This window comes from Cheilinus undulatus, linkage group 19 (genome assembly GCF_018320785.1).
Source record: "Cheilinus undulatus linkage group 19, ASM1832078v1, whole genome shotgun sequence".
Classification (NCBI taxonomy): Eukaryota; Metazoa; Chordata; class Actinopteri; order Labriformes; family Labridae; genus Cheilinus; species Cheilinus undulatus.
Window position 1 is genome coordinate 26,249,433 of NC_054883.1, and position 26,666 is coordinate 26,276,098.

The 26,666-nt window shown below is 41.3% G+C and overlaps 1 protein-coding gene across 1 annotated transcript in view; it reads left to right on the forward strand.

Moving 5' to 3' along the window:
* The window catches only part of LOC121527695 (trichohyalin-like), a 153,297-nt gene that overhangs the window by 77,888 nt on the left and 48,743 nt on the right, over window positions 1–26,666 (forward strand). The window contains exons 6-13 of the mRNA XM_041814721.1: window positions 4,641–4,724; window positions 6,690–6,857; window positions 13,346–13,564; window positions 13,686–13,874; window positions 17,131–17,232; window positions 17,769–17,845; window positions 18,258–18,402; window positions 21,619–21,856. Of these exons, the coding sequence (XP_041670655.1) occupies window positions 4,641–4,724; window positions 6,690–6,857; window positions 13,346–13,564; window positions 13,686–13,874; window positions 17,131–17,232; window positions 17,769–17,845; window positions 18,258–18,402; window positions 21,619–21,856 (1,222 nt within the window). The remainder of the gene's footprint in view (window positions 1–4,640; window positions 4,725–6,689; window positions 6,858–13,345; window positions 13,565–13,685; window positions 13,875–17,130; window positions 17,233–17,768; window positions 17,846–18,257; window positions 18,403–21,618; window positions 21,857–26,666) is intronic.

The following is a 26,666-nucleotide window of genomic DNA, read 5'->3' on the forward strand; positions in this document are numbered from 1 at the left end:
AATCTGAGATGGACGGGGGGCTTTGGGGGAGTATAAATCAGGATAAAAACAAAGCATGGAGCGGTGGAAAGTAAACAGGAAGTAGCTGCATCCTTGAAAGTTTGGTTTGGACAAACGTGGGTGCAGCTTTAAAACCGTATGACTGATTCCTCTCTCTCTCTCTCCCTGCTCTCTCTCTTCATCTCACTTATTGCTCATTTCTTTTCTTGCCTTGCCTCTTCTCCCTTTCATCCCCCCTCTGTCTCCTCCCCCCTCCTCCCCCCACACCCCCAACTGTTCAAATATTATTTCTCCCCCTCCTGTCGTCCTCTCCCCCCTCTTTTCTCCCTCTCTTTATCTTGTCATTGCCTGTCAGTAGGGATTCTATCGGCGCTCAGTGTTGTGCGTGCGTGCGTATCTGTGAACACATTGAGACTGAGATACACTTAAGAGCTCATTGATTTAAAAATACCTTCGATATTGGAGGTCCCCTCCTGCAGCTCGGTTCAGAAGCTTATCACACGTATAGACATCCACGTCGAGATATGCAGAAACCAAAGCTCCACTCCAAAGTTTCTCCTTAAACTTTGTGATTGACCTAGTTAGTGTGTCGTTTTGACAACTTGTCTGTTTTGACACGACATCCTCGGGTGTTTATCAGCATCCATTCTGCCTATCACACCCTCACATTGGGAATTCAGTCGACTTTAAAGCTAAATCAAGCTTCGACTTAAAACACGGGCAGGAAGGAACTATTGTGTCTGCTCTGGGTTACTGATTTAACTTGAAGAAACGCTTTGGTCATTGTTTTAACACTTATGTGAGCACAGACCCCTCCCTGTCCATGTTTGTCCGCTCTCTGAGGGTTTTATAAAGGCCGTCATTGGAGATTTAGCAGCTACGTGCATGGCTCTGTGTATGCCGTGTTGTTTCTTCTTTCCCTCCCCTCGCCGTGGCTCAGGTTGAGTGTGTTTAGCGAGCCTGGCCGCTGACAGGCAGAGGTGGAAGGTCAAAGAGCCAAGTTAACTCCATCAATCCCCATGGACAGTAACAAACGAGCCCTCAACTCCGGCCAAAACAATCCTTGGATCATCGTGATGGGCGGGAGGCGGTGAGGGCGAGTATTTGACTCTGTTTGACACTAGGGCTGTGGTGTTTTTCTATGAAATTGAAGGCTGTTTAAACTCAAAACTGCATAAAATTTGCAGTAATTATGGTATTAAAATAGTCAAGTACAATTAAGAAGCTCAGTGCCATTAAAGATGAAAACTATGTGAAAGCCAACACCAATAAAACAGACATTCTGATATCTGTCCTGCTGCAGAATCTGATTCCTTCTCTGCAGCTTTTAAACCTTTTCTTTACCTTTTCCTCTGTGGTTCTTTTAGCCAGTCTTTCACCCAGTTTATACAACACACTAACAAGCATTTCTATCCATTTTTGTCATTCACATCCATCCATCCATTCATCTTCTTCCTCTTATCCGTGGTTGGGCTGCGGTGGCAGTAGACTAAGCAAGTCAGCCCAGACATCGCTCACCCCAGCGGCACTCTCTAGCTCTTCCTGGGAAATTCTAAAGCATTCCCAAGCCAGATGAGATACACAATCCCTCCAGTGAGTTCTTGGTCTGCTCCAAGGTCTCCTCCCAGTTGGATGCACCCGGAAGACCTCCACTGTAGAGACCAGGAGGCATCCTAACCACCTCAACTGGTTCCTGTGAGAAGGAGCATCTGCTCTACTTCTAGCTCTATCTGAATGTCTGAGCTCCTCACACTATCTCTAAGGCTGAGCCCAGAAACCCTCCTGGGGGTTTTGGCCGCTTTAACTCACAACCTCATTCTTTAAGCCATTACCCAGGGTTCATAACTATTGGTGAGAACTGGAGGTAGATCGACTGGCAAATCAAAAGTGTTGCCTTTTGGCTCAGCTTCCTCTCCACCACAATGGTCCAATATAACGTCTGCAAAGTTGCTGATGCTACACCAATCTACCTGTACAGCTCACGGTCCACTCTACCCTCACTCCTGGAAAAGACCCTGAGGTACTTGAACTCCTTCACTTGAGGCCTCTCAGGCCTCGCTTGGCTCAGTTAAGGTCAGAATTCATGATTCAACAATAACAGAGAGAAGGAACAAAAATGGCATCATGGGAGTGTTCCAAGGCCAAAACCCCTGCTGACCAAAAAGAACACAAAGGCTTGTCTCACATTCCACTGCAAACATCCTGATGATCCCCAAGACTTCAGAAAAATATTCTGAGGACTGACCAGACAGAGGATGAAGTTTCTGGAACCCTAACCCCTCAACAGTTCCACCCACTTTTACAAAAGTTACCAAATATGGAAGACTATTTAGTAAAAATGGAGGGGAAAGCCTCAGCATGGAGCATTAAAAATTAGAATTAAAAATGTTATTTAAAAATTGAAATCATCCTCAGATGATGAATCATCTTCAATGGATGACATCATCTTCAAAGGAGGACATCATCTTCAAGGATGAAATCATCTTCAAAGGAGGACATCATCATCTTCAACAGAGGACATCATTTTCAAAGGATGAAATCATCTTCAAAGGATGTCATTCTATCCTTGCCCTTTGCGCTCAGACTAGTCTAGACCCCCAGTAGTCATTCAAGTCTAACCAGTACCCACAGGATTAGATATACTAGTATAGTGCATCAGAGTGTCCTTTAAAATCATGTTTATGATAACATGAGGGAGAAAAGCTGTTAAACTAACACAGCATTTCATCAGAAGAATATCAGATTAACAGTCAAACATGGTGGTGGAAGTGTGATGGTCTGGACCATGGGCATAGCGGACGCGGGGTACGCAGGGGACACGTCCCCCGCACTTCCTGTACCTGCCCCTTCTGTCGCCCGCACTTTTCTGGCCTGTTATTCCAAGTTGGATAACGTTAAATTCATTTTAACAAGTTGACGCTCATAATTCCGAGTTGCCATGAACGCACCAAGGCGTGTAGCCTACAGCGCTGCATGTCTTTCTGGGAGCAGTGAGCACTGACAGTGGGACAGGTGCTCTGACTCTGGATGCCGCAGGGAGGATGCAAGCTAGGTGAACTGTGTGGTTTGAACGAAAGCAACATTAAATGTAAAATTCTGAAATTCCATATGTTCTGGCATTGGCTAGTCTGAGTGTCTTCAGGACCACTTTGACTACACATTGACCAAAAATCAAACATTTTTACTGTAGAATTATGGAGATTTTCAAAGTAAAAGTCTTACATTTTGACCTTGAATTAGCAATTTTTCTGAGATTTGGGTGGCCTGACACATGCTGCAGCAAATTTAAATGGGTCTGGAGAGGCCATAGGATCATGAGATTTAAAAGGGTTTGAGAGTTGTGAAGAGGTTTAGGTCAAATCATTTGACATTTTTTCTTCATTTATTTTGCACATTTCATAAAATACTCACTTTCATGCTTTTCCCTAGTCATCAGGTGTTTTTGGTTGTTTGGTGCAATTGAATGGGAGGATCTTTCAATAAATCATTTAATAAAAATCATCTTGCTCCTGAACAATCTGTCCCCCTCACTTCTGAAATGAAGGCTTACACCCCTGGTCTGGACATGAACCTGGACCACTTGCTGTTATTGCTGGAACCATGAACTGGGTTATGGAGCAGAGCAATGATCCCAAACACACCAGCAAGTCCACCTCTGAATGGACTTAAAAAATGAAATGAAGATTATGGAGTGGTCTAGTCAAAGTGTGGACTTCAGTCTGACTGAGATGCTGTGACATGACCTTAAACAGGCTATTCATGCTGGAAAACCCTCCAGTGTGGCTGAATGAAAACTATTCTGCAAAGAAGAGTAGCGTAAATATGGAGGCCTAAAATGCTGATAAGCCAGAGGGATTCAGCAGACAGGATTTAAGTCTGGTTCTCTTTAAACTTAAGTACAGATAGAGAAAATAACTCTCATGTCATTGAGTACAGAAGTGTCTTAATGCACTAAATGGCATCTTTCTTCCTTTTTCAGAGAAGGACCCTCTAGACCAGACTGTAGCTAACCCCCCCACCTTGAATTCTGTCTTGCACCCCTGTAGTCCATTATTAGCTCTAACAACTGCAGTGAAGATAATATGGTCTCTTTTATTAAATCTCCTCTCAGCCTCTTCAAACTTTGAGAACAGCCTGGGTTATTGTCTAAACCAGAGTCTGTGATAGAAGTGTTTATAAAAATACTTCAGCAGACTGTCCGTCTCAAAACTGTCTGCATACAGGCACAGATTCATGGTGACCCTACACAGAGAAAAACCTTGAGGAGATACAGACTCATGAGCACCAACAGAAGAGATAAAGAAAGTCAAAAACAGGAACCACATCCACATGAAAGAGGAGCAGACTCTCAGATTTGGCAGAGAAGTGAAGAGGGTAATTAGGGAAGGTCGTCAGACGTGGCGAATCCTCAGGAGAAGCCCCGCCCCTTTCTCTGCAGACACCAGCACCTTCAGCACAAACATGACAAAAACAAGAGGGGAATATTTTATCATGAGTTTTGTAAACAAGGACCTCAGCTCCCCTGTTTCCCGCCGTACGGCGTGTAGAGAAATGATCCTCTGCGTTTTTAGAATAACATCAAAAACAGCGTCTCTGAATAACCACTATAAACACTATAATATATGTTTTATATATTCCAGATTCACAAAAAGGAAGACAAAATCGGCACGCTGCTGAAGGAGGTGATGGAGAGGAAGAGACGGCACGCTGCCTGTCAGAGCGAGGTAAAAACAACGGCTTCATTATTCACTCAATTTTTTAATCCCCATGATTCACATTAATGTTAACTCAGTTAGACTAATATTTCATCACTCATTCAAATAGATTCAGTTACCATCATATGTGTTTTTTTATGAAACCTAATCACATTCTATTCAATTAAAGAAACTTTTATCACAATTTAATGGATTTTTATAAAGTGCATTTTTAGGACTAGTGCTTATTTTGGTCTTGTTTAAAGTAATTTTTTCCTTGTATTGATGTTTCTCATGAAGAGCTGCAGGATTTACACTGCAAATGTCAAATGTTATAACTCTTCAGAAATATTCCATTACTTACAAGCAACATTTCCCTTACAAATGCAGAAAAAAAAATCATCCTCCTCTTTATTTTCTTTTATTCAAAAACACAGCTGTACTTTTTCTATTGCATATAACTTTAACATGCGCTCAAATATGAATATAAATGTGATACACTGGAAGGTATTAATCCCCCTCACATCTGATGGGAATTGGTAAAGGTGGTTGCAAAAAGTCTGAATGCCTTTGTTTGTTATATTCTTTCAACATTTAAATGATTTAAATCACTAAGTTAAAATAACATAGATACAAAAGAACCAAAAGTCTTATTTTAAGAAATAGCAGGAACTAAATGAAGCCTCAAATGCTTGTAATGACTAAAATTTATCAACTGTGCTGATTTAAAGCGACTTTAAGTCTACCATGAAATCTAGAATATAAGTTGGTCCCATACTGCCCTGGCCTCCAGATGGCCATCCTCCAGGCGTGCTCCAGGACCATGCCCCATCTCTGCGGGTATCCTCCCAGCTGACCCCTCCATGACACATGGCCCCCCCCGAGGTTGGGTCAAACCCACTGGGTCCTAGGCTCGGCGGAGATGGATCAGGCTCCAGGAAAGAGCACCAGGTGCCCGTAGAAGCACAACTGACCCTCCCATCCCTGTTCTCCTGAGCATGCCAGCATTAGACACACGGTCTAACGATACACAGAGATTAGCTGAAAGAGTCCAGTCAGCATCTCTGGCCATCAGTCAGTGTCCAGGCCTCACAGGAGAATAGTAGACCAGACCAGGAGGACCAAGGACTAAAAACACTAATGTCTTTCTACATGCTCAGATACAGGGAGTGCCACACCACACTCTGTTCATCCATTACTTTATGCATGAGACCAAGTCTTTATAAACATGTAGAATATAATTCTCCCTGTCCAGACAACGGGACACAGAGACTGAAGAGTAGGGTAGAGTTGACAAAGATCCTTTTCAGTGGCCTTATATCTCCTTGAAGCTCAGGTCTTCTACCAGAGAACTTGGACTACACTCTTCTGAACAGATCTCAGAGTAATTTGGATCTGTGCTTGTGGTTTGAGGGTTACAGCCCAGAGGGCTCAGATATCTTGTTCCAGTAGCCCACTTGTCATCAGGTTGCCATGGTTCCCCAACATCTGGTTGGTATAGCTCTCGTTTGGATTGCACTCATGTCTGAAGTATCAGAAGTATAGGCAGGTAGCAGTAAGGACCTTACCTAAGCATCCACCATATCATTATTAATGTTAGTAGTAGTATTAGCTTTACTTTTTATCATTACATGATACAAGTATGATGCTTTGGCATTATTATTATTATTTTTTTTTTTTTGCCAATAAAACTTCTTAGATTTAAATCTGAGAATGCAGAATAAAGAAAAGGAGCCATGGTTGAAATTTAAATCTGTGCTTTTACTTTAGAGACTACAGCATTTAAACAGAGGAGGCATGGATGTTATCACTGTGCTATCAGCGCCCTAACATTTAATTTCTCTAAATAAGATGTTTGTCTGGACTTCACTTTGGGAATGTGGCTTATTTCAAATGTAATGAGATGTTTTTGACCATAAATGGGACAAAAACATTCAGTGAGATTTTGCAGTGCTTCATCGATTGAGTGCCCTAATTTTATTGCATATTTCCCAGTTGCTCCAAAAACAGAAATCTTCGGAGAAGCTGAGCGAGGAGAGGGATGAGCTGAGAGCCAAGATGGACGAGCGGAGCAGGGAGTGTGTCCACCTCAGTCGGGCCCAGGAGAGACTGGAGGCTGATTTGGCTTTGAGCCATGAGAAACTGCACACCTTCCACCTGGAGGTCCGTCTCTCTCCGTCTCTCAGTGCACATGTTTGTGAGCGTGCACGCTCAGGTTGCAGCCATGCTGCTGAGTCTCATGTCAGCATCAAACATGTACTTTAAGTATATTTTCTGTGTGTTAAGGTTCGGAGCAGAGATCAGCTCATTCTGCAGTTACGAGCTGAAATGAAGGCGGCTGAACAAAAGCACCAAAACACACGAGAACAGGTGAGGACGTGTGTTTATTTTAGCGCTGTCAGTCGATTAAAGAGCAGATAAATCCCTGAGTTTCAGCTGCTCCTCCTGTGGAATTTTAAAAAAGTCTTTAGAAAGTCATGGATCTCTGTGTCGTCACCATCAGCTGCAACATCTGCAGTACTGAGTCCTGAACCATGGACCAGGTCAGGACCAGAGCCAGTTATCTGGTCTGCATGGACCCTCATTTATACACTGAATTAAAACTGTTAGAATTTAATATTGAAAGTTAGATAATGTGGCAAACCCCTTCTGACTTCACTGTTAGAATCATTTTATTTTACCTCCATCTTGTGTGACCTTAATGGCAGGTTTAAGATTTTTATGTGCATATTTTTATCATGAAAGCAACTCTAACTTTTACAATAATTCATTTGTAGGGATGATGACAATCCATATCATCGTCACTGTTAAAAAACTGTGAGCTCACAGTAAATTTATATAAATCATGGCTGCCTGTTTGATCACCAGTGTTGGGAGTAACGCGTTATTAAGTAACCATTACAGTATTGCGTTACAGTAACTCTGTTACTTTTTATGGTAACTAGAAGTGTATCGTGTTTCTTTTTAAAATCATTAATACCATTACAAATTACTGAGAATTTAAATCACTAATTACTCGTTACTAATACAGCCAACAATTTGTTGATGAAGGTTAGTAAACATCTGGTAAGACGAGAGAGGACATTTAGAGAGCAGTTGTGATTAATCTGTACACTGTCAGTAGAGTACAGCTATTTTAGACTCCTTAAACAGTGTAAAAATACATTGACAGTGTCAAAAGTTGCTAAACATTTCTACTGTGTTCTATTCTGCCACAAAAAAACACAAATGTGATGTGTACAAAAATGAGGATTGAAGCAAAAAAAGTAACTCCTGAGTTACTCTTCAAAGTAACTAGTTACTTTTACAAAGCAGTAACTCAGTTACTAACTCAGTCACTTTTTGCAATCAGTAACTAGTAACTGTAACTAGTTACAATTTTTCAGTAACTTGCCCAACACTGTTGATCACACATTAGAACCTCTACCTGTACTTGGGAATTTTTTCCCTTCTACTTTGGTTTAGCTGCTGTGACCTCTGCATCTATCAAAGATTGCTTATTGACGACAAGAGCTTTCACTTCATCTTCAATTCAGTTATCAGAGGAGCGAGTCGACCTCTTGGCATTTTAACATCTTCGCATTTGCCATGGGAACTAAAGTTATTTTAGGTGTACACCTGATCTTTTTTGCAATCAAAGTGCAGGTAATCTGCATTAATTTTCTAATGCATCATTTTTCCTGACATTAATCAGTCAAAATTATTGCATTGATTTAATAATACTTGTCCCCCCTTTATTTCTCAGTTGTCAGTATCATTTCTGTTCAAAAAGATTCTTGTAAGGTCAATGTGATCTAACTCCTCCTGTTCCCTTTTCATGTTTTTTGGTTATAATTTTGTCTCTGTACTTAAATTCCCTTCTTGGTAGCATGGAGAGAATATCAAACTGTCCGGTCTATTTTTTGTTCTTCCTCTCAAACGTTCAGGGAGGCTGCCTGAGCACCCTTGTGCTGTTTTTTTGCAGTAATGACCTATTTCACACCCACAGAGTTGCACACATCCACTCCAGGGAAGTGCCCGATCCAGCAGCGGTCTTCTTCTGTTGGCTACCGAGCCGCTCCGTCTCAGCTCTGGGAGCGGTAGCACCTTGCTCAAAGGTTCCTCGAAAGTTACAGCTGAGGAAAAAGGGGAATCGTTACTCATTCATGTCTACCGTGCCCACGTTCTCCCAGCTGGTCCTAAAACTAAACTGGGATACTCTCTGACTCAAACCTCACTACCTCACTGTTAGACTACCACGGCCCTCCTTTGGAGGGTTTCCGTCTGTCTGTGTGGACTTCATCAAGTCTGTCTATTTCCTATTGATGGTAATTTGGCTGATTTTTAATGTCTGGTCTTAGTCTTTAGAGAAATATCCTTGTTAGTCTTACGGTTCACTCATACAGATCTGAGCCTCAGTCAGTTTTACCTGAGTGAGCGCTTCGGTATGGTGACGGTTTAAAGAGGTGGTATTAGGATTAGAGATGTGATGATTTTAGAATTAAATATCAAGATTACAGGGGCAGATATCAGTATTATCATCATACTCTTATTAAAGCACTGAAATAATTTCTCCAACATTTCTATTTATAAAAACAAACAGAATTAAATCAGCATCACTCAGTACTATACTTTTTAAACTCTTTAAGCGCCAAAGTTAAAACATCAACATGTTAGAGGTACACATGAGTGCCTTATCCAAGCACAGTAAGACGGATTATTGGTCAGAAGGTTGTCCAAGTTTTCCTGTATCATTTATTTTTTTCTTAAAGTTTTAGAGCTGCAGAGAGAGAGAGAAAGGGACAGTGTGTAGCCGTGGGTGATCAACATGAGGTTAAAGGAGCGTCAGTTAAAAAGAAAGCACTGATACAGAGAAATCAGAGGGTATTTTATGTTTGTCTCACAGCAGTTAGGCTTAAAAAATAGAAGCACTGACAGGTTTGAAAGGTGCAAGGTTTCTATGCTTTATTGTGAACGTGCTCCATCCTTCCTCGTGATTTTCTTTGTTTGAAAATCCTACAACTATTTTCAGTTGTGTTGCTTGTATTTTTTTGTTGACTCTGTTGTCAATTTACTTTTTTTTAACTTGAAATTTTTGAAATTCTGATGTTGAAATTTGAGAATTTTTGAACTTGGAAAATTCATTTTTTTCTGTAAAATATTTAAAAATATCTCTGAAATTCTGAGTTGGAGTTCTTGTAAGAATATGCCGTCATAATCTAAAAAAATGTGACTTTTTTTGCACAAATAACACAGATTGTCTTCCTTTTTTCATATATATATATATATATATATATATTTATATGTACATCTATTTTGGTCAAAGTCAGAAACCCCCCCCCAAGGGGCCCCCAGACCCCAGGTTGGACACCACTGGTTTAGACCAACCTGCCTTGTGAAATGGAACCCTGGTAGTAATAACATAAAAACAACTCAATGCATAAAACCTTTTTTTTTAAATAACTTTTTCAAATAATAGAAAATATCACCTAACTTGAGTTATCAGTTGTTTCTAGTTTTACCCTCCTCTTCCTAATCAACTCCTATAGCGCCCCCTGTGGACTCCCCTTTGAGCCTAGGTCTAAATCATGGTAAAACGTCCGTCTGTCACTGTTGTGTGAGAACGACAGACAGAGGTTTTTGTTTGTAGAAGTCAGCTAACGTACGCTGCCATCTAGATCATCTGAGTTAACTACAGAAGACAAGACTACTTTCTGTTTGTCAACCAATCACATCCAATCAGAGCAGACGTACCAGAGGGGAGAAGAATGAAGGTATTATCATGGAGGAGTCATGCGTCAGCCATAAATAGTCAGATAGACAGCCCAGTGAGGGTCAGACAGATGTGTTTTCCATCATAGCTAATGAGCACAAGCTCCTGATTATGGTCACAAGAAAGCCATGGTGTTCCCATTAGGCCTTATTAGACGGCCTTTCATCAGTGACAGAGAGAAATACGGACTCTAACATTACTGCACATTAAAGAGAGAGAAATAGGATAAATATAAAGCTGAAACAGTCAGAGTTAGTGCTGATAACGGCCTTCATTAATGTATAATATAGTGGGGATTATTTCAGCCTTACCTCAGATAACCTCAGAGGTTTTAAATATTCCAAAGGTACCTGAGCACACCTACACAGCTGTTCAGAGCGTCGATGGTGCTACTCCACCCTCTCCTCTCCTCTTTTCTCCCCTTTGCATGAGCAGTGTCTCCACTCAGTCCTCCTCCTCCTACCCACTGTTACAGTCCTCGATGGGCCCGGCTAATCCCTGGTTAAACCGAGCCGCATTCGGCCGCTGAAATCTAACTAGTTGGCTGTCATTAGCTGTAAAACCCCTCATGTTCTGATCCAGATTATTGTGGGATTAACGTGGATGAACTCAAGCTGAGTGTTGAAGCGGGTTTAACTTTCCCAACCCCTCTGCTTGAAAGGTGAGCTACGGTAGGATTCCTTGTGTAACACCCGGATTAAGCCTGGTTTCACTTCCTGGGTTCCCCCTTTCATTAGAGGGAGGTTACTGCCGAGCAGCCCAGAATATTGGACAACTATCGGATGCTGTTTCTCTTTATTTTCTAGAGCATTTCATAGAGATGGAGCATCATACCAGCCATATGACAGATCCATTAATGCCTAATATCAGTGTTTATCAGAGATTATCTAAACCTTTTTGACTCTGATTGATCATGCACTGATCATTATTGGCTGATTTTCATCAAAATTTCATGATCAGAATTAATTCTTCTCACCTAACCAATCACCTGCAGTCTTACAGTCCTGTGTCTGCTGTAGGCCTGGGCGATACAGCCTAAATATCATATTATGCAATTTTTCTCGCCCTTTCTCAAACATGTGTTGTTCACAGTATCTCAGGAACCATCAGACGGATCTCTGTGGAGTAAATTATAATCTGGAGCTTAGTTTTTTTGCCAATCTACATACTTCTCCTGGTGTTTATATCCTTCCCAAAACATTTTTAATCCAGGTACAAGCGCAGAGTTTATTCAAATCACTAATACTCTGATACCTTTTGGCCAATCATGCTGCTCTAGTTTCTTCTCTAATATTTTCTTGGCCATAGCGACCAATCAGGGCGAGCCAAAGATCAACAACAGAAAAGATAGGTATCTACTAGTTAGGAAAGGAGAGAAGAAAATGTCCTCTGTGGCCCAAATAATGGAAAGAGGACATTTGCTCTTCTTAAATGGGATTCATGTGCCTTCATCCCCATCGGCTCAGTGACTTAAGCAGCTGGCTGGTAAGTCCCACAACAAGGGAAGAAGTGAACCAGGGTCCAGATCTTACCATCACTAAGAAATCCTCACAATCACTAAAAAAGATCTGAACATGTGTGTTGTGCTGTGGAAAATAATGTCTTTAAATTCTTTAAATGAAATGAAATATGGCCCTCAACAGAGCATGAAGCTTGTGCTAGACTGCATTATTCTTATTTGCAGCACAAGGCAGTGCTACCATACCACCACTGTAAACAAACATTTTGACAAGTTTTTATGCTTTTTTAAGGATTAAAGTTAAAACAAAACTATAAACTGTAAACATTTGCAACAGGAATGAAAAAGATCTTGTTCTCCAATCTGACTGGCCTCCCCAATGATTGGCTATTTCCTTGTCAGCCATCACCTAGCCATTTAGACACACACCCAATCACTGAGCATATTTTAATCAACATTAGATTGGTTTTACTTACTTTGATATCAAGGTGAGGTGTATGACAGTGGCTCCACCATTCTTATATATTTCTGTATGTGGCCCCCAATGGAAAAAGTTTGGACACCCTGGTCTAGGTCATTCACACTGTAAACATATGTTCAGATGACACAGACAAGGCCAGATGTGAAAGGGCTTGTTCATTGATGATCTGGATGTGATTTGTCATGAGTTTTAACACACCTTTAGAGAGTTTATTCAGCCGAGTCACTGCAGCACTGGGCTAAAAACAAACCAAGACGACACGCCTTGTTCTAAACACAGGCACAAGCACGCTCATTATATTGTTGTTACTGCAGACACGTTTCAGCGCTGTGATATCAGGTTTTTTTGTAGCTGATCATGAATCACCTTTAAGTAAGAAGAGCCCAAAGCCACACTGATCATGTTAGTCGTTTTGATTGATCTGTTTTTACATTGGTCGGTCCACTTAGCTTTGCAGAGCAGAGCAAGAATTAATGACAACAAAAGGACACTGATTAAGTCAGAAGTAGAGAAGAAGGAGGAGCTGGGGTGGAGGAGTGTTGCAAAAAGCAGCTAGCAGAGAAATATATAGAGTAGACCTTCTGCAGTTTAAATATGGTAGCATGGGTTCACTTAGCCAGTAGCGTGCTTAGAGCAAATCAGCTGACTGTCAGCTGATGAGGGCTTGTGTGAAATCAGCTGATTTCAATTATATGGCAGCACTTCATTCCATGGCCTGAACTAACACTGCGCTCGATTTATTCTGCAAAGCAGAAAATAAATGATAATAAATAAACACATAAATCAATAAAACCTTTCAGCCTCTGAACACACTTTACCAAGAGCACATGACAGGAGTAACATACCTTAAACTGTCTCTCCTTTGGCCATCCTGTTAAAACTTACTGCTGTTACAGAGAATAAAAATTAGTGTTTTTGTCTCATTAACATTTATATTCCACTTTTCTGTTTGTCTTCAGCTGCAGGTCTTTGAAGGGAAACTAAAGGCCCAGGAGGTTGAGATTGAACATCTTCACCAGCAGCTTAAAGGAGCCAAAGAGGAGCTGAAAGAAGCCGGATTACAGAAGGAAAGTGTCGCCATACTAAAACAAAAATACACAGCAGCCATAGAGAAGGTGCATCGAGTACAAGGCCGGGTGGAGCTGCTCGAGGAGGAGCTACGGTATTCACAACAACAGGTACGCCACCTGTGCTACTGCAGTTACCATCAGTGCATTCCTCAGAATTATTCTGCATGGAGCCAGTCACTGGAGTAAAACATCCTTCCATTTCTTTATTCCTGCTCTTAAACATTTCCAGCTGACAGACTCCCAGTTAGCCACCCAAGCTGTGAAGGCAGAGCTGACAGAGATGACTCAGCGGTTTCAGGAAAAGGTAGTCCAATGGGAGAACTCTCAGGAGGCTCTAGACCAGCTGACAGACGAGCTCCAGGCCAATCAGATCCTACTGAGAGAGAGTCAACAGGAAGTAGACGCTCTGAAACAGCAGGTTAGAACAAAACATGGACACAGTATTAAGACACAAGACGAAGAAGACACTGACGGCTCCTTCTGTCTGGTTTTTACTATATTTATTTAGAAGATTAATATGCACATATAAACAGAGAAATAGTTTTATGTTGAAATTAAACTTGTCTCCTTACCCCAGTATACGAGCACTGGGAGAGAATCCATTTGTTGTATCTACCAACACCTGCCTGCAGAGGTAGGTGACCTATCTCCAGTCAACAGTGCTAACTCTTGCTTGAGACTGGCTGCATGTTTGCTGCATGGTAGATGTTCCATGCATCATCACAGCTTTCATACCAGATGTGTTTGCTGAATGTTGTCTTTTTCCTGCTGTCACATTCCATCTTTATTCACCAGTTTTACCTCCATAAATCTCCCAGCAGGTCAATATTTTCCCAACCATTTATCCTTGGAAAATTCATTCAACCAATATTTATTCTTTTGAACTCAACCACGTATAATAATGCTTAATCTAATCAGATAAACAGAATTTATGATGCTTCTTTAATACATTGAACATAATATTTTCTATTTATTTCAGTATAACTCACTGGCCTATCCTGTCTTTTACACAAATGTGTTTAATGATGCATATAAAACATTCTACCATTTGTTCATTTTCTGCTCAAACAAACCTACCTTTAAGATTATAGACCCTTTATTTCTTTTTCAAAAGTCAAACTTACAAAAATCAGAGGATTAAATAATTATTTCCCTAATTGTAGGTGTTTCTAAATCTTTGTTCCTTTAGAAACCCAACATTTAAACCCAGAGGTCTCATTGGTGCAGACTTGAACCTGAGTCAGCCAGTGTCTGGAGTCTGTGTTCACTCAGGTGTTTTCCAGCTCCATTAATAAGGTCTGTGCGTGCTCGTATCACTGCACCAATGTATGTATGTGAGAACAAACTGTGCACGTGTGCAGTGGCGTGTGTCACTTAATCTTTTCTCCTTTTCTTTCTGTTTTATATTTACTACGTCAGGCAACAAATGAATCATCTTTATTACGCAGAAATTTAATTTGGATGAACTTAACTGCTGCCGCCAAGGTCAGACGGGCAGAATGTCATTTTAATCCAATCAACTTTAATCTGTTGGTTATAAAAGAGTTAGGCTGTTGAAGAATGGCTGTATCTGGGGCCCTTTATTACGCCGCCTAATGACTTTGATTGTGAGGCGCCTATCAAGGGGTTAGGAGTTCTTCTGGAGCTTCACGTCCTCGTGCTCAGCTAACCCTAAAAGCTCTAATGACTTTATCTTCTGTTTACCAGCCTGATCAGGAGGACTGATATACTCTCTGTTTTCTAAGTTTGGCTGTTTTATATTTAAGGACAAATTAAAAAAAGGAAAGCAAACTTCAGCAGCAGCTCCAGTCCAGTATCTTAATGCCATCTCCATGAGGGTGCATTTGTATTCATTCAGGGGGAAATTTGACTGTAATGTAAAGATGAACACTAGAAGACCAGTAAAACTTCTACAAAGATGTCTACTTTTAAATTAGTTATGTAATTTGCCTCCATAAAGGACAGCAGTTAATAGACTAAGATAGAGGGTGATGATAAATTAAGCAATGCATTCAGAATGATCATTTTTCTCAAAGATATTGGTTTGTAATTAAGAGAGCAATATTGCCTTTTAAAGTTTCCGTTGCTGGATTGACTTTTTAATGTGCGAGCTCCGTGTTTTAGTTTGCAGGCCAAGCATGGAGCATGGCGGCTGTGAGTTTTAACCAGATATGCATTTAACCCTTTAGCGCTAAGCTCGTCAATGATGCAGCCTTTCCTGACTGCATTATGTCAGGATTTTTGTTTCCGGTGTGCATCAGGCTTTATTTTTAACATTTTAACATTTGATTTATACTCAGAATTTTCTTCAGTCTTTCCATTCAAGACTCTAAACTGCCTCCTTGTTCTTAGATTTGTGCTCTAAATGTCTGCTTGATCTCAGATCTTCGGATGCTTACTGTTTTTTTTATTATTTTTTTTATGTGCATGTATGAAACTTTCCTGCCGGCTTGAATTGAATTTCTTTTCTTGTATAGGAAACAGGAGAGGATGGACCAATCACATTAGCTCTGCCCGTTGTTGATTGGCTGTTCTCCTTTGATCTCACTAAGAGAGTCACAACATTCTATCACATAAACAATCACTCACTTCCCAGCCTTATAACTCCAACTCAGTTCCCCTACAGACGTCATTTTGGCTTGAAAAGTAGAGAAATTATTCAGCTGTTTTTGCTGGAATCACTTTTTTACTATCTTTTACACATTTTTATAATTATTGTTGAAGTACGATAATGATTTTTTTGCTCTCAGACTTTTACCATGTGTTTGTATGTGAATGAGAATGTTGGGACTCTCTTAGTGAGATCAAAGGAGAACAGCACAGCAACAACAGGCAGAGAAAGTTTTGTTCATGGTCAGAGAAAAATCAAAACAGAGAAAATCTAAGAACAAGGAGGCAGTTTAGAGCACGAAGGCAGGTTTGAATGGAAAGACTGAAGAAAAATCTATGCCCAGAATCAGAAAACCAGGATCTTCAAACAAAAAACATCCTTCAAAATAAAACGACAGAAAATGCAGATGAATGAAATAGATATTCCACAACCACAAACACTAAAAGGTGAAATGGTACAAGTTTCTTTTTTTATGATATACTTCAAAATTCTTGAATGTGATTTTACAGTATCTGCATCATCCCTGGTATGGTAATGTGTGTGTTCAGTGAGGAACACTCTTGTCACATATTTAACCATTTAATTGCAAAATGGATCTACGGAGAAGGCGCTCTTCTAAAGATACTCCAAGGGTTAGACAGCAGCATTTTTGCTCTTCCAGGGAGTGGATAGCTAAAAACCCTCATATGGATAGATGCATTTATGACAATGTGTACTGAATACAATAAAGTTAGTTCAAAAACAAATAATCCATAATAGCATGAATCTGAATATGAGGGTGCAACAAGCTTTATGCTATAAAGGAGGAGGCTGGGGTGGAGGAGGTGAAGCTTATTAGCAGCAGTGTGATGCATAACTGAAGCAGGGATTAGTGAGAAGTACATCATATCTAAATACAGAGAAAGAGCTGTGATTGGCTGCGGGAGCTGGGAGGCGATAATTAGGATCAGCTGGCCATCAGCTGATCACAGCTGGGCGTATGACTATGGTTTCCTTGGCTTCATTTGTTTAACACTTTCCCTCCTCTTCTGTCTCTTCTCCCTCTCTTTCTCTCCTCTCATAGAGGATCATGTCGGAGCGTAATCTGAAGTTATATCAGCAGAGTCACTCTCATTCTGATGACGAGTATCTCAGCCTGCTATCAGACCAGCAGCAGCTTCAGCAGGTACAGAGTTACTTTGCTTCACTACAAACTTTAATGACATGTAATACTAACATAAATAATTTTAACCAGTATCAGGTATTAGCTCTGTTCAAGTCTGCACATTTACCTTTATGTGAAGTCAGATATCAATAGTCATATTTACTATAAAACCTGGTGTAAAAGATGTTCTTCCTCTCTCTGCTGGGAATGCAGACCATGTGCTCAGGTACAGGATGATGTTACAGATGTTAAAGGGGACATATTATGCAAAATACACTTTTTAGGCATGCAAAAATCCAATACTGGAATGATTTTTTTCAGCAATAAACTTCACATGCATGTTTTGGGAACCTCTGAGACCAATATGAACTTGTCTTAAAGGGGTAAAATATGTGACCTTTAAAGCAGACCAGAGATTACGCTCAGTGTGAACATGAATGCACACCCTGATTCTCCTGAGTTAGCCTAGTCTGGGTCAGTTTTACATTAAAAATGTCCCATTCTGTTGCTCTCGTTTCTGTTTTAATTGTGATTCTGTCTGCATGTCTGTGTTTCAGAGGTGTGCCTTACAGTTTGATCACCACGCGGAGTGTGAGCGGGTTATTCTTCAGATGAAGTCAGAGCTGCAGAGACAGTAATAACAGAGTCTATAAAACTCTCATCCTGCTCTCTGTCCTTGTCTCTTCTCACATGTCCTTCCTGTCTGCCTCCACCTATCTCTCCCTCTGCTCTTTATAGACCACTAACACACTGAGGCATGCTATATAGGACATGGATGATGTTTCATTTAAAGATCCTCTTTAGATTTAGCCTAAAAATTCTCTGGTTTATTCTTATTTCTTCCTTCTTTCAACACAAGACAGTGCAACCTGGTGACGTCCAGCATCCACAGCTGTTTGTGTTTGTCTTTCTCTGAAGACGTTTACCTTTTGTTGGCTGTTAATTTATAACCATTGTGGTTCTTTAAAAGAGAAGAAAGTGGCTAACAGTGCAAACATAAACAGCGAGTATATCTCCCACCTTTAACATTGGTCTCTCTACCACAGATCTCAGGAAACAGCGGCGCTCAAACAGACCCTCGTTTCATCCAACCATGCCCACACCAGCAACCGCGTCCAGCTGGAACAGGAAGTAAAACTTCTAAAAGAGGAAGTTACACACTTGAAGGTTGAGCTGGTTGACAACCAGAAGGTATTAAAGTCCTGTAGATCTGCTGACATTTTCTCTGATGTAGAAATGACTGACTCAGGTCAGACTCCCCAGCATTGTTTTGGCTGTTACCATGGTCACTGTGTCATATTCTGTACTATAACGCTGGTGTTTGCTATGTGCCGTTAAATAACTAATGAAGAAGAGGAAGAACCTTTTTCCTTCATGAGGAGTTGGAGCCACACATATTTTTTCTTTGGATATGAAAAACAAAGATCTGCTAGCGCCCTGGAACTGGTGTAGCAGAGAAGAGTCATATGAAACCACCAATTTAAGGAGCCTATAGGTCCCAGAACCCTTAGGCTGTGCATCCAGCTATAATCAAACCTGTAACATATAATCTAACCCCGACTTTATTCTGACCTTTGTCTTCTCCACATTCTAATCCTTGTCCAGTTTCCTAACATAATGCCCTTGCCTGCTTCCTGTGCAGAGAACTAGAGCTGAAGATCAAACTGAAGATCCCAAAGAGAAGCACTCAACCCTCCTCCGCCCGCCTGCACCGCCCACTCCCACACGGCGCCGCTGTGATTGTCCCGTGATTGCCTGGCAGAAACAAATTGCCTCGCCATTAATTAAAGCACCAAACGTGCCAAGGCTGGTGAAATTGACTCCAATTAAGAGCTCAATGGGACACTAAATATTCAAATTAGTCAAAGTGGTGACTGTAGCCTGGCAGAGTGCCAACCACGCTGGCAGTCATGGAGCCATTGTGTGTGGAGCTGAGAGTGGAGACACTTGATTTTACACATTAATTTGAGCGTCCTCTGGCACATACAAGAGCCTCCTTAGAGCCTGTGTATGCAGACACCAGTTGACTGCATGTTAATATGGACGACACGTCTCTGCTTCCTTCAGCTGTACAGAAGTAAAGCCTTAACAGCCCTGGAAAGGGTGCTGGCAGGGATGTTATACCGGTGGCCTACAGGCTCAGTCCCAATCGTCCCTTACCCCTCCCTACTTCTACATTTTCTCATCTAGTCAACAGGTGTCCTGATTCTTGTTTGACATAGATGTAGAGTGAGGACTACATGGAGGGCTACATACTGAGATTTTTCAGACCAAGTTTTATGGGAAACTTGATTTGAAAATCTGATTTTATAAAGCTGATGGATTGTCCAGATTCCCTGCCTGTCCTCAGGCAGATCAATCTAGAAAACTCTAATCAGAAATGTTTCTGCTATGACTGGGAAATGTAAAATAAACCACAAAGTGTGAAACACTCTTACAAAACTTGAAACACATTACACACCCAATTCTAAAAAAGTTGGGGCACTGTGTGAACTGCTAATAAACAGAAGTCAATGATTGTCAAATCTCATGAACTATTTTATTCACAATAGAACATAAACAACATATCAGATGTTAAGAATGTGACATTTACCATTTCATGAAAATATCAGCTCATTTTGAATCTCAAAAAAGTAGGGACAGGGCCAAGATGTTCCAAATGTTTTCTATTGGTGAAAGGTCTGGACTGCAGGCAGCCCAGTCCAGGACCCGGACTCTTCCACTGTGAAGCCATGCTGTTGTGGTGGATGTGGTTTGCTGTTCAGCATTTTCTTGCTGAAAAAGTCAAGGCCTTTCCTAAAAGAGACGTTGTCTGGATGGGAGCATTTGTTGCTTCAAAACCTCTATCTACTTTTCAGTATTGATTGTTCCTTTCCAGATGTGTAAGCTGCCCACACCATAGTCACTAATGCAGCCCAGTACCATCAAACATGCAGGTCCCTCTCCTCTTTAGTCCACACGATACGACGTCTGTTTCATCTGACCACAGAACAGTTTTCCGTGTAGCCTCAGTCCATTTTAAATGAGCTTCGCTCCAGAGAAGATGGCGGTGTTTCTGGATTCTGTCCACATATGGCTTCTTCTCTCCATGAGCCAGTTTTAATTGTCATTTGTGGATGGCACGGCCAACTGTGTTGACAGACGATGGTTTCTGGAAGTGTTCCTGAGCCCATGCAGTGATTTCCAGTACAGAATCATGTCTGTTTTTAATGCAGTGGCCCCTGGGGGCCCCTCCAGCCTTGACCCTTGCTCACAGAGATTTCTCCAGATTCTCTGAATCTTTTGATGATATTATGGACTGTAGATGGTGGGAGATTCAAAGTCTTCACTATTCTACATCGTTGAACATTTTTCTGGCACCATTCCACCATTTTTAGACTCTGTTTTGCTTGGATTGGTGAACCTCTGCTCATCTTTACTTCTGAGAGACTCTGCCTCTCCAAGATGCTCCTTTTATACCCAGTCATGTTTCTGACCTGTTGATAATTAGCCCACTTAGTTGTAAAATGCTCCTCCAGCTGTTTTTGATTAGCACCACTTACTTTTCCAGCCTTTTGTTGCTACGTCCCTACTTTTTTGAGATGTAATGCTGACATCAAATTCAAAATTAGCTATTGTTTTTTCATTAAATGGTCAAATGTTTCAGTTTGAACATCTGATATGATGTTTATGTTCTGTTGTGAATAAAATATGGGTTTATCATTGTTTTTATTTACATTTACACAGTGACCCAACTGTTTTGGAATTGTGTTTGTATTTTCTATGGGTAGGGAAAGGTTGAGTAGCACAGCTGTAGTGTCTGTTTTAAATGCATTAATAAACCTATGATGCTACAGTAATTTTAGGTTTACATGAATGATTAAAAGTGTCCTTAATGAGAAGAAAACTGTTTAAATGTGACTAAAAGCCTCTAGAGATAAAGTGGAACAGTAAGAGTGACACTCAGAAGTGGTCAGTGTGCCTCTGTGTACTCTCTGTCTGTGATTTGTGAACATATAAATCCATACAAAAACGCTGTGAAGGACTTTTCAATAATTTTGCAATATGCAGAGCCGTGTGCTGTTTGCCTTACAGCCCCTCACACTTTTTATTTGCCTTAGCCAAACAGCCCAGACGAGCTTTTGAAGTTTGCATTTGAGGCGATGTTAGAATGTCCACTGCCTTTTCTCTCCAGCTGCACGCTGAAGGTAAATATGTATTTTTTATTTTTAAGTCTCAGTCAAGGTCTCCCATGAATAAAAGCAAATGTAGGCAGGTAAAAAAATAAAAAAATGGAAGTCCACGGCACACGGCGGAGGCTCCTCTGATGGCCACTGTGAAGTGAATTCAAACGAGCGAGACACTTTAGATGGAGATAAAACACAGTCACTTACTCACTCTTCCTCTCGGCCCTCGCTGTTTCTGCAGGTTCATGCGGCACTTCTCCGTCAGTCAGAGGAGGAGCTGAAGCAGGCCAGACGAGAGGCGGCGAGAAGGAGCGGAGAGGTGGACATGAAGAGGGGAGAGCTGGAGGCTCTTAGAGGAGACTTACAGAAGGAGGAGGAGAAGACGAGGACAGCACTGAGAGAGATACAGAGTCTGAGAGGTCACGTCAGGATGCTGAGAGACGAGCTGGAGGAGATACACAAAACGCACCGAGTGACAGGTAGAACTGAGGAACCCAACTACAGGTGTAAACATACATCATAATACCATGGGGGGGATTCAAATCAGTGAGACAAACCCTACAAACTACCACAGACATAAAGACTTCATACTGCACTTACAGTTAGCACTGTATTTAAAAACCCAACATCTACACATCACATGACTTCCTCCCTCATGTATTTCCATCATCTTCTTATGTTAAAATACAACAACAGTAAACATGAGTAAATTATGATTATATATCTGCTCTATAAGATAGTTTTAGAGGCTTTTGCCTTTATTACATAGCACAGCTAAAAAGAGAGGGAATATGGAGAGAGAGTAAGAGTTTATTTCTAATACAGCTCCGTAGCTCTACAAAAGCTAACTGAGAACATTTAAATCTGCAACAGTAGGGTTAGGAGGGATGACTGACCAGCAATAAAAGAGGAAACTAGGCTTTCTAAAAATAGAAATACTTTAAAAATCTTTATTATAATGGACAAATTATTTAGAAGCAAACATGTTTAAACTACACAGGTCTTCATCAGGACTAACAGATGATCTGGGGGAGGCAGATGTTAGCCAGAGGCTAATGCTAGTGCTAATACTACCCCCTGCATTGTGAAGTTATTATTAGGACTTCTAAAGCTATAAGTATCAAATCAAACATTATACACTGTTGTGTGTGAGTAGATGCAGGGTATATGTTCCTTACTGGTGGATATATAAACCCCATTACTGCAGCATTGTGGGAAAATATCAATAGACATCATTATTTGGACATAATGCCACATTTGATAGGTTGAATGCAACTAAGCTGTTTTGGTATTTAGGTTGCCAATTGATGACTTGTTCTCAATTGGTAGTCGTGTTTTAAATACTTGTGGTAAAAGTGGACAACAAATTTGTGCAAATTAGCGCAAAAAATCACTAAAGCATATTGAGAGTCACAAACAGCAAATTCAGGGCGATACATCCTTTAAATGTTGGTTTGTCTGTAAGCAAATCTGACCCACAGTATGGTTAGCAACAGCAAATCCATGCTAACCTCACTCCCACTGAAATGCTTCCTTTGAAAGGTTACTTGTGTTTGGCTGTTATTCTCTAGGTTATGATGAGTTTAATGTCCTTCCATTGGCAAGACAAAGAGTCCACTACAGTTATTAGTGCAGTCACTTGTCACTGAACACCTCTCTGTAGGGCCTCTCAGGGGCCCCAGCCATTTCTGTGTGCATGTAAGGAATTTACATTACTTTCAAGAATATTTTTCAGTTAGTATTCATTTGAATATCAGAATTGATCATATTTCTAAGAATTCTTCCTTTCGTATCAGAATTCTGAATTGATTCTCAAGGTTATCATTAAATCTTATGATACATCTTTATTCCCAGAGTTTATCTCTAGCCTCAAAATTAACTTTAATCTTAGATTTTTTACTTTAATCTCAAAATTTGGATTTTATCTCATAATTCTATTTTAACCTTAGACTTCTGACTTTAATCTCAGAATTCTGACTTTGATCTTAAAATTCTGACTATAATCTCAGTATTCGGTTTTTCATTTCAGAATTATTTCTTAAACCTTCTTCATCTTCAGAGGTATACAGTTGAGTAAATCAGAGGTATACATTTTTTGTAAATCAGAAGTTTACAGTTGTGTAAATCAGACTTTTACAGCTGTGTGAATCAGAAGTATACAGTGTGATAGTGGAGCGATTCTCTGGGCTATGTCTTTTGTAGCAGAGCCAGCCGCACTGTTGTTAGCGTTAGCTTAAATTAGCCATGAGCGGTGCAGGAATGTGGTGATTGAGACGCTGACTGTCTGCGTGCTATGTTAACTCTTGCAGTATACAGATAGAGGTTTGATTTAATGGCACACTGCTATAGCTCTATGGTAATGATCTGGTGTATGTGTGGGTCTGCTGGTGGCCTTTGTAGTTGCGTGTCAGTGCAGGAATGGTGATGGCTGGGTCTCTCTGGGCACAGAAATGTCTCATTAAGAATTAACGTACACATCTACGGTCACGCCAGGCAAACAGCTCCATACACACATGAACTCCCACAGCTTTAATTAGCACACTCTCTCTCTTGGCGCTACAAACACACACAGGCTCACCTATTGTCCGCAGAGAGATGAATCTGAGGTCTCTCTCTGTGGCAGACAGTGGCGGGCTCGCCTGGCGAACACTGCTCATTAACAAGATAGAGACAGAAGGACAACGCCGTGGAGCTTGGCCTTTGTCTGCCATCAAAACGCATTCCCTCAACTCTACGCTCCCACAAAACCACATATTATTCAGCTTTTACCTTCAGCAAATATACAATCCAGCGGCGCACAGCCTGTTGTAATGACTTAAGAAGAATAAAGATGCATTATTATAACAAAGGGGGCAATGTTTACTGGGATATAGACGTGGTCTGAATAGACTGGGTGAGGAGTTAGCTGCAGAAATTACTGTCATGAACAAAAGGTCTTTTTATTAACACCAAGCCTCGTTCAGCTTCTTTCTCTGCTATGAAAACATCACCTTGAGTGGTGATGATTCTTTTTGTTGCTAGATAAAAGTCGATCAGGTCCAGGATGGAGAGGAGGATGAAGATGTAAAGCTTAACATCTAGATTTACTCTGTGGATAAACAACACGTCAAAGAAATTACTCTTAAAACCAGAATATAACTTTATTATTTTATGACCTGTTTATTCTCAAGCCTGGTTTGGGTGTTCAGATACATAGTTGTAATCCTAAATGCTTAGTATGGACACACCTTAGGTGTACTAAAACCAGTGTGATATCTGAGAGCTCAGATTGATGCAGAGGTGGTCTGGGATATCTTCATCAGGATAGGTAATGTAGACTCATTCCAGTTTAATACAAAAGTGCTGCAGCGTTGCATCATATGACACGCCTTAAGTTTCATCCCAAGCATACAATGGCAGCAACATGCTAACAGTCAAACTCCCATTAGCCACTGCAGGGCCAGGCGCTTGATACTAGAGTCCGGGCTCGCCTCCCCACCTAAATGAAGTAATAAGAGCAGTGGTGTTTCACCAGTGGCCCGAGGCCTCCCACTTATTCTACACCTCAAACGAAAGATGGTGCTAAATTACCACCTCTATGCTCTCAGACAGAGCTGCTATTACAGCAGCTGAGATGTACAAAACAGCTGTTCTCTCTAGGAATAGTGCAGTGGTATGGCACCTCCATGTGCCTCTGTCTGCAGCCCATGTGGGTGTGTTCACAGAAAATAAATAGGGGCAATTGTTGGACGTGTGTCGGATGGCTCCGTTGTGTTTCCTGCTGACAAGATGCACAGCTAGCCCCTTATCTCATGGCTATTTGCTCCTTGTTATGAGAACGTATTTATACCAAAACTCGGTCCCTTGTGTTGACTGTCCTTTGCAATTTTTGGAAAGTGGATGGAACTGGCAACCACCCCACCAAGTTGCTGACACAGCTGAAAGGAGGTTGGCGTCCCTTGCCTTACACTGCATGTAAACACCTACGAATGACAGATCCCTGCAGGGGTAGTAGTCCTGACACTGCAACCGTTAGATGAGCAGCAATGTGGCAGAGCCCTGCTGACCCTTTCTGCCAGATTAAGAGAAAATCCCAGTACCAAAAGTGTTGATCAGGTAGGTTGAACATTACTGATGGGGCTGAGGTGTCGTCGACTGGTTCTCAACTGTTTTGGCTCAACCTGTTGCAGTCTTTCCAGGTGGGTGCCTGAAACTTGACTCTTGCATACCTGTGATGTTGAGAGAGCTGGCTCGGCTTGGGATTACCGTTGCTGTCACATGTGAGGGGAGGCGCCCTGGCACTCGCAAGACTAGTGGGGGTGGATACTCCTACTACTGGTCTGGCCAAGCTGACGGACAGCACACAGAGAACTCCCTTGATATCGGAGGAAAGGCCTGTCTGAACATTAACTGCACGCCATACTGACGCCTCACTGGGCTTGGTCTCTTTCGTTGCAGTATGTGATCCAACAGGGTTGAGTGAACAATCTACAAAGGAAGCGTCTGACACCAGGCTCAACTCAGTGGTAGATTCAGTCCTCAGGGGGGATGCCTTGGTTGTTTTGGGTGACTTCAATGCTACCACTGGCACTGACAGGGAGGGCTATGAGGCATGTGTTAGTCTACATGGCTCCAGATAATGAGATGAAAGCTCCCCAATGCTCCTTGACTTACCAGGGGTGACCACGTGTGTCTTAGAGGGGTCCAGCAGACCTGGAGGATGGAAGTGCCAAACCAGCATATGCTCCCATACCTGACCTGACCTAACAATGATAGAGAGATGGACTAGTGTTGGTTTTTAAATCCTCCAAGAAAGAAAAGAAGAGATAACCATGGTGCCCACTTGGGTTAAAATTCAGAGTCCATCCTGTTACTATGGATGTTTTGATTTTTTTATATATGCCAACAACAAGCCACTGCCTACTCTCCACCCAGCTCAGAGTTCTGAGTGTTCACACTGGTTAATGAGGCAGATTCTGAGGTCAAGGGTACTCAGACTCTTGGATCTGGGCCTCTAGTGTAAAAAGGAAGGTTAAAGAAATATTTTTAATGCACCTTTGTGTGACTTTCAAGCAGCACTTTCAAGCAATATTCAAATATGGCTGCTATCTTAACTAAAACGTGTTGTAAATAAAAATAAAAACAACACGGCCTCCATATCTGTACTCTTCCACAGTAACAGAAACGTGATATTACCTCTTCTCTGCTGCTGATGTGCATCTGCCTAAAGATGATGAAATCATTATTGCATGCATGTGTGTGCGTGTGTGCACTTTTGTGTGTGCGTACATGCTGCCGTCCAATCAGGAT